A 13,847-nucleotide genomic window follows, 5' to 3' on the forward strand; every position below is an offset into this window, starting at 1 on the left:
TCCTCAGTTTTGGGTTTTATGGGGTGTTTTTTACCCTTTTAGCTGCCTGACTTGGCTCCTGATGCAAACCAGGAACCTCCAGAGCCACGTTGATGAAGCAGCACGAGCTGTGCTTTAGGCAGCTGAGACTCATTAGTCAGCTGAGAGTTGAGATGTCACCTTCCATATTTTTATTATTAAAGTTAAAAATACTCAAAGACTCAAAGTGCCAACAGAGAGCAGACTAGCAGCAGTCTGTATCTGCAGTGAGAGCTGGGTGAGGATCATCCCTCTGATCCTTCTGAGGGTCATCAGCCCTCCTCTGCTGCTGCTGGAATGTTGGGGGACACAACACAGATGATGCACTTTGGACCGGGTTAACATTAGAGATTTTATAAACAGGATGCTTTGGCAAAAGCAAACAGAACTTTGAAAATTAGACCTGGATTGCAAGAAGATTAAATCACATGGGTCTACTGAATAAAGGAAATCCCATTGAACTCTGCAAGCAAGAGATGTTGTTAATGCATAAGTTTGTGTGTGTGATTTCAACCGAATCATTGCAGTACTTACACTCTGTTTCAGGGAGACTGGTACATTACTGGTCTCCCTGAAATAGTATATAAGTGCTTGTATCCCATAACAAAATGGGATTCTGATCACCAAGTCAGTCTCCCTGTCTCTCTCCATCACTGACATGCTGCCTTGGGAAAAACTCATCCTTTGGATGGACAGGGAAAAACTCATCCTTTGGATGGATGAGGCAAAACTCATCCTGTGGATGGAATCCTTCCATCCTTTGGATTCAAAATCTTCCCAACAACGTGCTGCTGCTCAGTGCTGACATGAAAGTTTGAACACAGGGCTGCAAACACAGCTCCATGCACAAGCAACACCCCCAAGGATGGGCTGGGATTGCCAAGCCAAAGCTCACCCTTGACATTGCCACCCCTTCTCTTCTCTCCATCACCAACATGCTGCCTTGGGAAAAACTCAGCCTTTGGATGGATGGAATCCATCCATCCTTTGGATTTGAAATCTTCCCGACAACGTGCTGCTGCTCAGTGCTGACACGAAAGTTTGAACACACAAGCAACAGCGCCAAGGATGGGCTGGGGTTGCCAAGCCAAGGCTCACCCTTGGCACTGCCACCCCTTCTGCCCCAGCAGCACCAGGAGCATCACTGGGAGGCTCTGCCCCAGCCCCAGGCTCCCTCAGAGCTGCCACCCTGCCCTCCCTCCCTGCCCAGCCTCTGCCAGGCTGCACATCTGGGATAAATATAAGGAGCCTGTGACAGGAAATACCTCAAACCAATCCAGCTTGCTTTTAAAACCTTTTATAAAGTGTAAGGTCTGAGTTTTATGAAGACCTGGTGTGGCTGCTCTAGCAAGTTTACACATTTAGGCACTTTTTTTTTTTTCCTTCTAGCATCACATCTGTTGTTATTAATTCATAGGAAATAATAAGAGAAATTAATAAACCCAAACACTTCTCATAAGGCATAGAAGTTTTCTTAGTGCCTGGAGCTGTTGCTCAGGCAGTGATTCCAGAGGAAAGTTGTGTGGTTACAATAAACCTGAACTCAAGCTTTGTACTCCTTCCCAACCCTTAAAAAGGAATCAGTTTGTAAGTTCTAGGGCAGAGTAAAAAGCAAAAATAAGTTTGGTTGGATTGTGTGCTTCTCACTTAATTATTCTTTTTTATTTAACTGATTATTCATTTGATGGACTGTATGTTCCTTGAATCCACAGAATTCTCTGAATTCTTGAGTATTCTTTGATACACAGCACTAAGACAGCACTAAAATGTCAGAAAGAACTTATACATTTAAATCCCAAACAGTGGAAAACTGCTTCAGTGGAGGGATAAAAACTTGGCCGGGTGCACATAGAAAATAACCAGAGGTTCTTTGGATATATCCAGAAGTGCAGAAAAGCAGAAGATTTAGGAACTCATATAACAGAGCTTTCTTGTTTCCTTTAAAGCCCACCATGTCCAAGCTGTTGCACCCTTGAGAAACACCCTGAGAGCAGAGGATTAAAGAGTTCAAAGCATCAAGAAGCAACATTTCAAAAGATATCTAAATCTCTGAGATCTGAGAAAATCAAATCCAGCCCTGGATTGAAGAGTGACTACCCTCTTTTATTAAAAAAAAACCAAAAAAAACCAAAACAAAAAAAGACCCCAACAACCAAAACCACCATACCCCAAACCAAACCCCAGAAATAAATAAAGAAGAAAAGAGGAGTGGAATTGTAGGGGTGCATGAGAGAGGATTTCCTTGGGAAGAGGAGATCTGAAATTGGCGTTTGGGCTCGCTCAGGGGACACAAACCCCAGGGCAGCACAGGAATCCCACTGGGGAACGTGGAAAACCCAAGGACAGGGAATCAGTTCCTCCCCAATGTAATTTTAAAGGAATGATTCCTAAGGAGCTCAGAAAACCCTCTGTGCAGCCAGGCTCTCCCTTTCCCACATTTCAGCAGGTGATTCCCTGAGTTTTTGCTCATCTTCCCAAGGATTTCAGCTCTCAGGTGAATTTTTAGCTTTCATGTGTCCATTGTGAAGATGACATTTGGACACACCAGAGTTTCTCTGTTCAACTTCCCCCTCTCTACCTGCCTTCAAACCAATCATGGAAAAGTCAGCTAACAGAAATAACTCAATAAATAAGTTTTAAAATGCCTCAAGCCCAAGCAAGCACCAGGAATCTGTGGATTTAAAAGCCTGGTTATTACCTTTTAAATTCTGAACACTCAGCATTTTCTCAAGGCTCCGAGTTTCCTGTCTGCAGGAAGAGAAATGCTAAAATTGAGTCAGACATTGCTTTTGGGGACCTCTGGGAGGATTGCAGGGAAGGTTTGAAGCTTGGGAAGTTGGTGTGAAGCTCCAGCTCCAAGCTATGGAGCAAAGGAGATAAAGCAGTTCAAGCAAGGTTCAGACAAATATCTCCAAGGGTGGGCACCTCTCCAGCACAAATGTTCAGAGCTCCTTTCTCCCTATTCCAGCTTCCTATGGTTCCCAAATTCATTCTGTCCAAACATCTTTTCTGCTTTGTTTAACAATTCAGCTGTGGTCCAGCAAAGGCTCAGAATCACAGGCTCCACATTTAGCACATTGGAGGCCTCACTGGTTCAAAGCAAAGTGTGTCAGGAGCTCCAAATGAATTGGAATATGAGTTATAAGTGAGTATAAAACGGGCTGCATTCACCTCTGCTTGCTCCAGGCCGAAAGCCCAAAAGTCCAAAAATAAAATTTAAAAAAAGGCCCAAAAATGCAAGCTGGAGGCAATGCATTTCCCAGTCTGTGGACACAAGGAGGAATGCTCAGGAGCGCATTCAGATAAAATCTAATTTTTATCAGTTGCCCAGTGAGGTTTGACATCCTTCCCCTGAAGAAAAGTGCCCACATTGTCACCCAGAGATTCATCTGCACTGCAAAACATCAAGGTGTTAATGTGAAAAGTTCAGGTCATGATTTGGGACTTGTTAATTCCAGTGCTGCCTTGGAGAGTTCAGCCTCCTTCCCATCCACAGGAGCCAAAAGTATTTGTTAAGTACAGGTATTCTGCACTTGAAAAGCTGTGGAATAGGGAAAGCTTCAAGGCAAGCTTCCCTGAGCACACAACTCCTCATTTTCCCACTTCCTAATTGGAAAGGAAAAAAATCTGATTCAGGTTTAATGAGCAGAAATACGGAAAGAGTTGCAGAGGAAAAGTTCTGTCCTATTTTCTGTCCCCTTTTTCAGAGAGTTCTGTGGCATTCTATCTGCACTAACTCCGCACTAGCACTTTTTAAAAATATTTTTTAAGGTTTCCCATTTTATTCCTCTTGTCAGACAGCAGGGGGGTCTCCATGTCTGATTGCCATTTGACATGCATTCAAGCACCAAAAAAAAGCCAAGTACATATTTGGAGTATGGAACAAACCAGATGTGTCTGCAGGATTTTGGATTCCATGTGGTACCAGCCTCAGACCCCTCATTCCTGCCAGCTTGGGATTTATCCATTTTCTTCTCTGGGGCTCGTGCCTTTCATCCATCTCTTGGCTTCTGCAGCACCTGGACTCTGTCAGCATCTCCAAAGGTCTTTGGAAGAACACTCAGAGATCACTCACATTTCTAACTCTGTGCATGATTCCCCAATCCTTTGTTCCACCACCAGATGGAATCAAGGATTTTGGGGTCCCTTTTTGTCACTTCCATGTATCTGATGAAAGGCAGAGGAACTGGTCTAGGTCTGAGCCACTCATCTGGGGAGCCTGCAGGAGTTCTGGGCTGCAGTCCTCTGCTGGGATCCAGAATTATCCAGAGGAGTCTGAGGAACAAAATATCCCCCAGGAGGGCTGCCAGACACTTTTCTCTTTGTTTTAGCTCGGGTGCTGGGCCTGGCTACTCCTCTCCTCATCACTCTGTTCCCCAGCAGCATAAGAGCTGTGGCCTTGCCTGGGGAAGCCTCCTGCTCCAGGGACATCACTGAAGGCTGGGACACATCCCCATCTTCTTGGGTCAGCCCCATCCTCTAACAAATCCAAATCCACTCCACTTTCACCATGGGAAATCCCAGCCTCCCCAGCAGCCATCCATACAGCCCAGATTTACTTTTGGCAGAGCTCTCACTGGAATTTTTAATTGGAATTTAAAGATAGTGCAGTCTGCACACTCTGGGATAAAGCTGGGTCTGTCCCCTGGGATAGGGTACTGCCCATCCAGCCTGCGATGGCAAACACAATTCTAACTCGTTCTGAAATGCCTTCTGTAACTCAGAATCACAGAATCATTCAGGTTGGAAAAGATCTCCAAGATCATCCAGTCCAACCTTTAACAGTATTTTTCAGTACCTGAGCAATTAAGGGGGAAAAAGAGAAAAATCACATTGTCAAGTTCTGCTTTTAGGCAATCACATAGGAAAGGCTGTTTTGCTGAAATTGCAGTTTCTGTTATCAGTCAGTGAAGCATTTTTGGGAAGGTTGAGATCTGGTCCCTTGTTTTCAGACATCCTCTGTCTAGTACATGAGGAAAATTCATTACACTATTGAAAATAATCTTGGGGAAGGAACAAAGGGGTGTGTTTGAGCCAATCTGGCCTAAGGGGTGGTTGTACCAGTGCTGCAGGGTGTGCTGACAGTCAGGTCTGAGACCAGCTCTTCCAAAATACTCTGAACTGTTCCCTTCCTTTGACAGATGTTTCAGGTGCACCCTGAAAGTCGTGAGGAGCCATAAACCTGTCACCATAAACTGCTGCATCCCTGAAGGGGAGAACATAAAAATACCCTGCTTTCTGGGAAAGAGGGACAAAGATGGGTTCCAGTTTGCAAGGTGCAAGCAACACCTTGTCCTAGCATGCCAGGATGGTTGGTGGGCTTGGCATTTCCCCTCAGTTCTGGATGTGGAGAAGGAGGGGGATGCTCAGCCTGGCTCTGTGCTCCCCCTCTCAAACACAACCCCTTTAAAATGGGAAGCTGCTTTGCTTTCTAAAGTTCAAATGAGAAAACAGCTAAAAAGCAAATCTGGGGAGAGTGGGGACTGTCCTGGAAGACAAGCAGGGACATTTGGGGTTCACCCTCAGGATCTCTTCTAGGTCCCAGTCAGAAGGATTGATCCCATAGAGCCAAATGAGGGGAAGCAACAAGAAAACCACTAAATTTGTGATACATGGGAGAGTAAGGAAGAAATCATCTACAGGAAGCACTCAAGCCCCATAAGCTAAGCAAGAAAATCAGATTTAGGAAGGTCTACCAGGTCATCCAGGTCTACCAGGTCATCCAGCTCTACCAGGTCATCCACTTTCTGGATGAGCTGCTGAGGTCCAAAAGAAAGAATCAACCTGAACAGAGGACTCTGGTGCTTTATCCAACTGAGTTCCACTGTAGAACTTTCAAAATTCCCATATTTTTAAAGTTTTAAACTATAGACATACACATAATTCTTTGCCATCAACTTCATGGAAGATCTCAGTTGGATTTAAATGGTCTTTGGGAATCATGTTGATTGTAGGAGAAGAGTTTTGCCAGGTACATACCTTAAATAATTCACCAGCAGCCCCAGGATGATGTACAGTCACACCAGAAGTCTGTCTGGCAATTCATTAATAAAAAAAGCAAACCACAAAATAAATCTGTAAGTAATTAATCCCCCTATAAAAAAACCTCAATTAATCACTTCCACTATCCACTTTGAAAGTCATATTTTCTATGTCAGTATCTACAGAGCAGATGCACTGTGTAGCAGAGTGAAAAGACATGTAACTGTGATCTTTGTTTAACTTATGTACACAACTTTTACTGTGTGCCTTGCTGGGCAGGTTGGATGCAGCAGCACTTTTGCAAGTACAGCATCCTGCTAATTCTTCTGTGAAAGCATGAGCAAAAGTCTTTTATTTACTCCTATTTACAGATCTGTAAGTTACAGGTAATTAATCACAAAGAAACAGAAGATTAATCTCATATCTGGGTACTTTCACTCCTAAATCAGCTCAGCTCCAGCCGTGAGTCACAGCTACTGGAAGTCACTGTGGCCCTCTGGAGCTCCCCAGCTTTTTTTCACTTTTCTGCAATGTCAAATCCCAGCAAGGCAGCCCCACAGAGCCCAGACCGGGCAGGTTTGGGGGGATTCATGTGTCAGAACAGAAAATTATTCACTCTTCCTAAGCCAAGAGTAAAATGAGTTTCTCACCTCCTTACAAAGTGGTGTTATCCCATGTAATTCTTTGAAATGGATTGTTATAAAATATACTTCACTGTGTATTGGGGCTGATTCCCATTTATAAGATAGCTGCTTTAAATACCCCTCCAGAATCAGAAAAATCAGAAAATCACTTTAAGGCCTTTTCTTGTTTGCAAAAATGATGTAAATCACTGAGCAAACAAGGAATGAACCTCTTGGCTTTCCTTGTCTCCATTTAAGCCATAATGAGATGGATGTTCCACAACACCAGGATGTTCCCCACCAGGAGGGAAGCATTTTTTGTCCAAAAGAGGAGTTCAGATATCTATCAGCAGACTCACCAGAACATCCTTTGTAATTTAATTAGAGCAGGGCTGGAGGGATTAGCAGCTGAGCCCAAGTGCTCTGAAGATGCCTTAAGTGACCCACACACTCTCCCTCTGATGCCTTCACAGGCACTCTGACTCCCTGAGTCACCAGCTGGCATCTCTTCATTATTCTTGTTTTTCTCACCTATTTTTTCGTTGCCATTTTTAGCCACGGGTAGGAAAGAGGAACAGTTTTCCCTTTACACCTGTCAAGTTGATTTAGCACTGCCTGGCACGTGCAGGAGGAATAAAAAGCCTTGCTCCAATCTGATAGTGCTCCATCCCTTGCAGCACACAGCAGACATCCAGAATAGCCTGTTCTTGCTCACACTGGGATGCTGAAACCACAGGGGAATGGAATCATAAATGGTCCTTTTGCTGTGCCACAAGGAAATTACAAATGTGTATAGATCAGGAATAATGAATTAACACTGCGGTGTGTTTTACTAATGGTTTGATGCCAGTGTTTCTCATGGCTTGATTGGATATGCAAACACCCCACCAAACACCTTTTGAAGCTGAAATAGCCACAAGAAGGCTCCTCTGGAGCAAGGCTTGACCCTGAACGATGCAGGAATTTGCGGATCAGGAATCCTCATCAGGAAAATAATCAGACAGCAGCAGTGGTGGAGACCTGTCTTTGGGCTCGACAGTTTCCTCTAAACATCCTCATTTAATTCCCCAGGCACTGAATTTAAGAGTGCATCTTAAAAGGCAAGAAATTTTGACTGCATCAGAGCTTTACTTGTTTCCTGGAGCTCCCAGCATTAAAGGCACAGATTTGTATTTCCATAGAGCAAATAATCCCACAAGGCATCACCTCACCAGAGGTCCAACAAGAAGACCAAATCTAGAGCATCCTTTGCAAAGCAACAAGGTCACAAGCAACCACTGTGTGAATATGACATTTAAATCTCAACTCTGACCACCAGTCTTTTGGTAGTTTGCTTTTTACACAGTGAATTGGGCAAGACTTTAAAATCCCAGGTCAGATATAGAAAATTCAGGAAATTACTTCTTCTGCACCACAGCTTCTACTTCCACCACTTCATTTTTCTGACAGATTTGAAGCTCACGTAGCTGACAGAAAGCTTCATTCCAAACCCAAAAGAAATAAGTGAACTTTGGTTGTGAGCCATGGGATTGACCTGTCTGGCCAGCTCACTGAACAGATAATAACATTAAACCCCAAGACTGAATTCAGCTAATGAGTGTCTCATAATTGCTGGCATTTCAGGAACAGCTCTAGGCTCAGGTTGAGATATTAAAATCTATTCAGTGAAACCATCTCCCTTTTAAAGATGTGTTTTTAAAGAGACATTTTTCTCACCTTAAACATGAGGTTGAATTCAGAGAAGGCTGCTGGAAGAATTATCTTTGAAAGTGGTTTTCTCTGGCATAATCAAATGTGTTTATTCCCATTTTTTTTTCTTTCTCGTGTTACATTATTCATTGAAGCCATGGGCAAGAAAAGATGCTAATCAAAATGATTTGGCCAATTTTGAGGGTATTGCTCATTATTCATTCTTAGTCATCCCTTGTCCTCTTTTGTTGTGACATTCTTTAAAGGATGGGCTCTTAAATGGAATAGTGCACATTACATTATTCTGCATATTTTAGAAGTGCTGAGGAGAAAATAGAGGCTGGTAGATGAAAGAAAACTCATTAAAAGCCACATTGCCTGTCACATATGGCAATTAGGATGCAATACAGGTCATATTAAAATTCATGGGATACCCACCTAGGGCCAGGAAGTCCATTCTTAGGAGTTCCCATTATGAGAAGCGTAAACAAAAGCTTTAAAATTAAAGTCTGTGTTCTAGGTCACAGGAGAGCTCCACTTTGGGCTGCTCAGAGAAGGAAAGTTTAAGAGAGGGGACACCAAAGGACTGGAAAAGATCAGCACTGGGGGTTCCCCAGCCCATGAGGAATTCTGTGCTGCTGTGTCTTAGTGACCAGGTCTCAAGTGCTTCCAGCTGTCAGTTCAATGCCTTCTGTATCATTCTGTCATTTCTTCTTTCTAGTGAGCAAAACCACCACACAGATGCCAGTAACACCCCAAACCTGTCATGTTTTTAACTTCACACACTGCTCAGAACTTCGCCCCCATTTCACACCAAAATATCTCCAGTTTTTCCTGAATAACATCCCTGTGATTCAGCTTTCCCTCCTCATTCACTCACTGATCTCTCTCCATGTTTTCATTATCTTGATAAACATCTCACTTAAAGTACTATTGGTCTATTTTTATAAATTCACATTCTCTCTGCTGGATTATTTCCATGTTTGCCTGCACTGTCCATTTTATCCTCTCCTTGCTTCCCTTACTGACTCCTCCTCCTCCTCACAGGAAAGACCTGGCCCATCCTGCGCACTACAGAATTAAAAAGAAATAAACCAAACCCTTAAGAATTGCATTATTGAACAGGTGGCAAGATGGCAGAAAAATAAACAAATATGGGGCAAGTAAACACTGATGCATCCGAGGAGTTTCATCAAGCCTGGGGAAAGCACCAAATGAGATGAGGCAAAGGAAATCCTGATTTCAGCTAAACACAGACAAATGTTGGCTTGTGCAGAGATCAAACACTGGGAGATCTGTGAAATACAGAACAAATGTGCTCTAAGCCCCACTCTGAGCACTGCCATACAAATAAACACCACTCCTCTAGTTTCTAAATACATTCAGAATTGAAGTATGGCTCTACAAGAACTACAAGTTTAAATTTTGCAGATCAAATAAAAATAATTACAAACTTTGCTGCGGCAGACTTGGGCTACATTGACGAGGTTATTGGGCACCTCAGCCCTATAAAATCTCTTGATGATGAATTTTTGCCTGTAGTCAGACCCCCAGACTCTGAAGGGATCTGCCCCACAGATGGTAGCTGAGGCACCATCTATATCAGACTATTAAAAGCCTCATAAAAGCAAAACATTGATGTTAACAAGACTCTTTCCACTGATTTGATTGGGCTTTGGACAGAGGCCTATACAAACAAGGACAGAATTAGAAAATGGAAATCTGTTTATATGCACAAAACCTGTCAATCCAAATGTTTGCCTTCCAAAGATGACCTAGCACCACTTAATTTATGAGGCATTTAAAGGGCAAAGAGGCAGATTGATACTTTCAACTTTTACCTGAGTTGACTATTTGCAAATATTGATTTTAATATTTTAAACCAAAAATTGCAAACCCATTGGCGTCAACTGGATTTCTTTCTACATTAATATTTCACAGACTGAAAACATTGATATTCTGGCCACCTTCAGTAATTAGCTGAAATAAATGGAGTGTGTGTCATCTGTTTAGTGCCATGTCCTTGAGACTGCTCCATTTGATTTCCATGTTGATTCAAAGCTGGGGTTGATCAGGACCAGCTGCTCAGCCAAAGGGCACATCACACATTCCCATTGCTCCTCCTTCCCCATCTCAGCTCCCAGCCAGGCCATTGTTTGTTGCAACTAATTAATCCCACATGTCCTGGCTGCCAGTGAGCCTCACAAACCCCAAATTTCGGTATTTACTGCATGTCCAATAAATTAATTCCACCTCTGGAGAGATGCATAAACACAGTTGTGTACATGTAAGCAGAAGACACATTCTTACCCAGCCAGATTTATGGTTATTATTATTGATACTTGTTTGACAGCTGCTATTATTATTTCTAGCTGGCCTCTTAACATGCAGATGTGAGTTAATATAGGTATGGATTAGTATTTCAACATCTCTGTGAGGGCCAGATTGTCAGATCTTCATTCCAAACTGATCCCTGGTGACATGGGGACATGGCACTGAGCATCACAGTTACTGCCCTGGCAGGACCTTGCCCTTGCCTGCCACTGGGTGAGGAGAAAAGAGAAAATTTAAATATTACAGCCAGGACTTTTAACACTGCAGCTGAAACTGCCTGACACTTCCTGCTGGAACCTCCTGTTTTCACTCCCATCTGTAGCAAGTGGTGACCCTTCTCCTCACTGGTGTTCACCTCAGGGATTATGATGCCTCTTGCAGTTAAAATTGTTCAGCTGCTCCCAGGGAAATCTACTGAATTTTCCCAGATAAATAAGTCCAGTTTGCTGAGTTGACATCAATCACCCAAGTCCTGGATCAAGGAGCAGGAGTTTGGTGGAGGGGATCGGGTGCTTGTTGTACCTCTGGCTGATTTTTAAAAGCTCAGAGGCTTTGAAACCTCTTATTGCACATGGCTGGTGAAAGCTTGGAAGCTCAGCTGTGTCCAAAGAGCCCAAACTTGCTGCAGAAGGAGAAATTGAGCCATTCCCAGCTGCTTTTGGTGGTGCACCACGAGCCTCTCCCCCTGTGCTCAGTGCAGCAGGTGGGGAATGAGGAAGATGCCAGTCTGTAAAGAAAAATAAACTTTGCCCTCATGGATTGGATTCTCTTCCCATCAGTGTCATGTTTGGAGCAAGTGTGAATCCCCAAGTGCTGGGAAAATTGGGAAAAAGCCAACAGGGAAGGTGAAAGCAGAGATGAACCACAGAACATCCCACCACAAGATGGAAATCTCGATTGTCTCCACCACAATGAGGAATCAAAAACCTAATTACAGAGTTTTAATATCCAAGTGTTTCCCATGGTCATGAATTTATGGAACGGTTTGGGTTGGAAAGGATCTAAAAACATCATCCAGTCCATTCCACTGTCCCAGGTGCTCCCAGCCCCAGTGTCCAGCCTGGCCTTGGGCTCTGCCAGGGATCCAGGGGCAGCCACAGCTGCTCTGGGCACCTGTGCCAGGGCCTGCCCACCCTCACAGGGAACAATTCCTGCCCAATATCCCATCCAACCCTGCCCTCTGGCACTGGGAAGTGTTCCCCCTTGTCCTGTCAATGCAGCTGTTCAGTCTGTGGAGGTGGAAAGCTCGTAAGTTAAGAACCTTTTTCCTTAACTTAAAAACCCAAACAAATGACACATTGCAACAAGAACATTCTCAGATCTCCCGTAGACTGCAGTGACCCTACTGAGATAATGAACTTGAGGTGGTCCAGGCAGTGTCATTTCCTTGGGAAGCTGCTGGCCCCTGAGGGGACAGGGACACAGATGTTTTGTGTCTCTTCTCCCCAGACAAGGTACATCTGCCACCACCCTTGACTTCTGCCTGGAGTTACCCTGACACGCCACGCTGCCTGTCCCACAAATGGTTTTAGAAATGTCAGATGTTAGAAATTACACTTTCTTATCACTATTTATTAGTATAAAGGCCCAGATGTTTGCTGCATGAATGCTAATTAATTTTTATTACTGCTAACATTAAATTTCAAATATTTTGTTTGTTACCTGCTGGATGTCACTGGACAAAGTTAAACACCCTACAACCCCGATGCCCTGTTTTGCTGTACTGATGATTCTGAACCACAGATTTTGTGCCATATGCCCCAGTCATTAACATGAAATTTCCTCCTGAAGGAAAGTTCAGCTGTAGAGGAATGAGATTTGGCCCCAAATTTTACAACTCTAAACTTCATGGACCAAACTCACTCCTAAGTATCCCAAACCAGTAAAATACCTATCAGACAGTCAGGGAACACAGAAAGGGATTACTCTTTTGGGGTGCAATCAGGTGTTAATGGGAACAAGTGGGTGGTAGAAGCTGATCGAGTTTCTGCAAACTTTCAAAAATGGAATTAAGGGTGGCCTTTTTATTTTAAGGCATTTTTGTTGCTGTTTAATTTCTTTTCTTAACTGGTCCATAATTAAATGGAGCTTGTTAGGGCTTAGTCTTTTCCAGGAAGATCTCTGTTTACATATCTTCCTCTGGAGGGCTTAAAAGTGAAATCTCAGAGAAATTCACAGGTTTAGAAGTGAAATTAATTCAGAAGCCTTTCTTAGATTGAAGTGACAAGGGATAAGGTGAGATGTCACTATACATAATCACCTTTTACTATGAGATCTGTCTCTGTTCTTTTGCTTACAGAACAGCAGCTTTCACAGCAAGCCAGTTGCCAAGTGTAATTAAGAATAATTAAGAAGGAAAAGTCCACAGACTAGCCAGAGTACAGCAGAATTACTACATTCCGACTCTTTAACTCTTTCCCTTTCAAGTAGAGATTGTTTCAAAGTATGTAAAAGTTCTGTTCTGTGGGATATTAAAATTTAATGTGTTGTCATCATCATCACCACAACCACATTTATTGTTATTATTACCAAGACTGCCATTAAATGGAAATTCATTAATGCTAAAAGTCACAGCCGGCGTGAGATTCAGCAGGCTCCAAACTCTGGAGGAGAAGGTGGAAAGTTACCTGGTGGCGGTTCAAGAATGGGTTTTCCTTTTTTGTTGTTTTTCTTCTGTTTTAACTCCTTCCTGCTCGGTTTGAACCCTGGCTGCTCCTCTCTCTCAGCAGCACGGATAGGTCCTTCCTCTCCGGGTTGCTCCGTGAAAGGAAAGAACTCTTCCCCGGGATACGGAAAGGAGTAATAATGATCCCTGTTGGTGATTTCCTGCAGGTAATAATCCTGATCGTCCATGGGGACGGCCCGGGACACATCCCCCAGCAGTGCCAGCCCCAGGGTGCAGAGAGCGAGGCAGAGTCCGGAGCGGCCACGGGCGATCATCGCTGCCGTGCGCGGGAGTCCCGGAACTTTGCTGGGAGAGCGGGCAGAGAGAGTTCGGGCAGCGGGAACGGCGCTCCGGGAGCGGCGGGGATGGAGCCGGACCGGGACGGGGATGCGGGGAGGAGGCAGAGCCGGACACACGGGCAGTCGGACACACGGACAGCTGGGCACACGGACACACGGACAGTCGGACAGTCGGGCACACGGACACGGCACACTCGGACGGTCGGACAGTTGGGCACACGGATACACGGACAGTCG

At 44.0% G+C, this 13,847-nt stretch overlaps 1 protein-coding gene across 1 annotated transcript in view; it reads right to left on the reverse strand.

Annotated features, from left to right (window-relative positions):
- The window catches only part of CPXM2 (carboxypeptidase X, M14 family member 2), a 66,126-nt gene extending 52,525 nt beyond the window's left edge, over nt 1-13,601 (reverse strand). Inside the window, exon 1 of the mRNA XM_058028871.1 lies at nt 13,274-13,601. Coding sequence (XP_057884854.1) covers nt 13,274-13,586 — 313 coding nt within the window. The 5' untranslated portion in view covers nt 13,587-13,601. The remainder of the gene's footprint in view (nt 1-13,273) is intronic.
- Between the last annotated feature and the right edge of the window lie 246 nt (nt 13,602-13,847).

Source organism: Melospiza georgiana, chromosome 8 (genome assembly GCF_028018845.1).
Source record: "Melospiza georgiana isolate bMelGeo1 chromosome 8, bMelGeo1.pri, whole genome shotgun sequence".
Taxonomy (NCBI): Eukaryota; Metazoa; Chordata; class Aves; order Passeriformes; family Passerellidae; genus Melospiza; species Melospiza georgiana.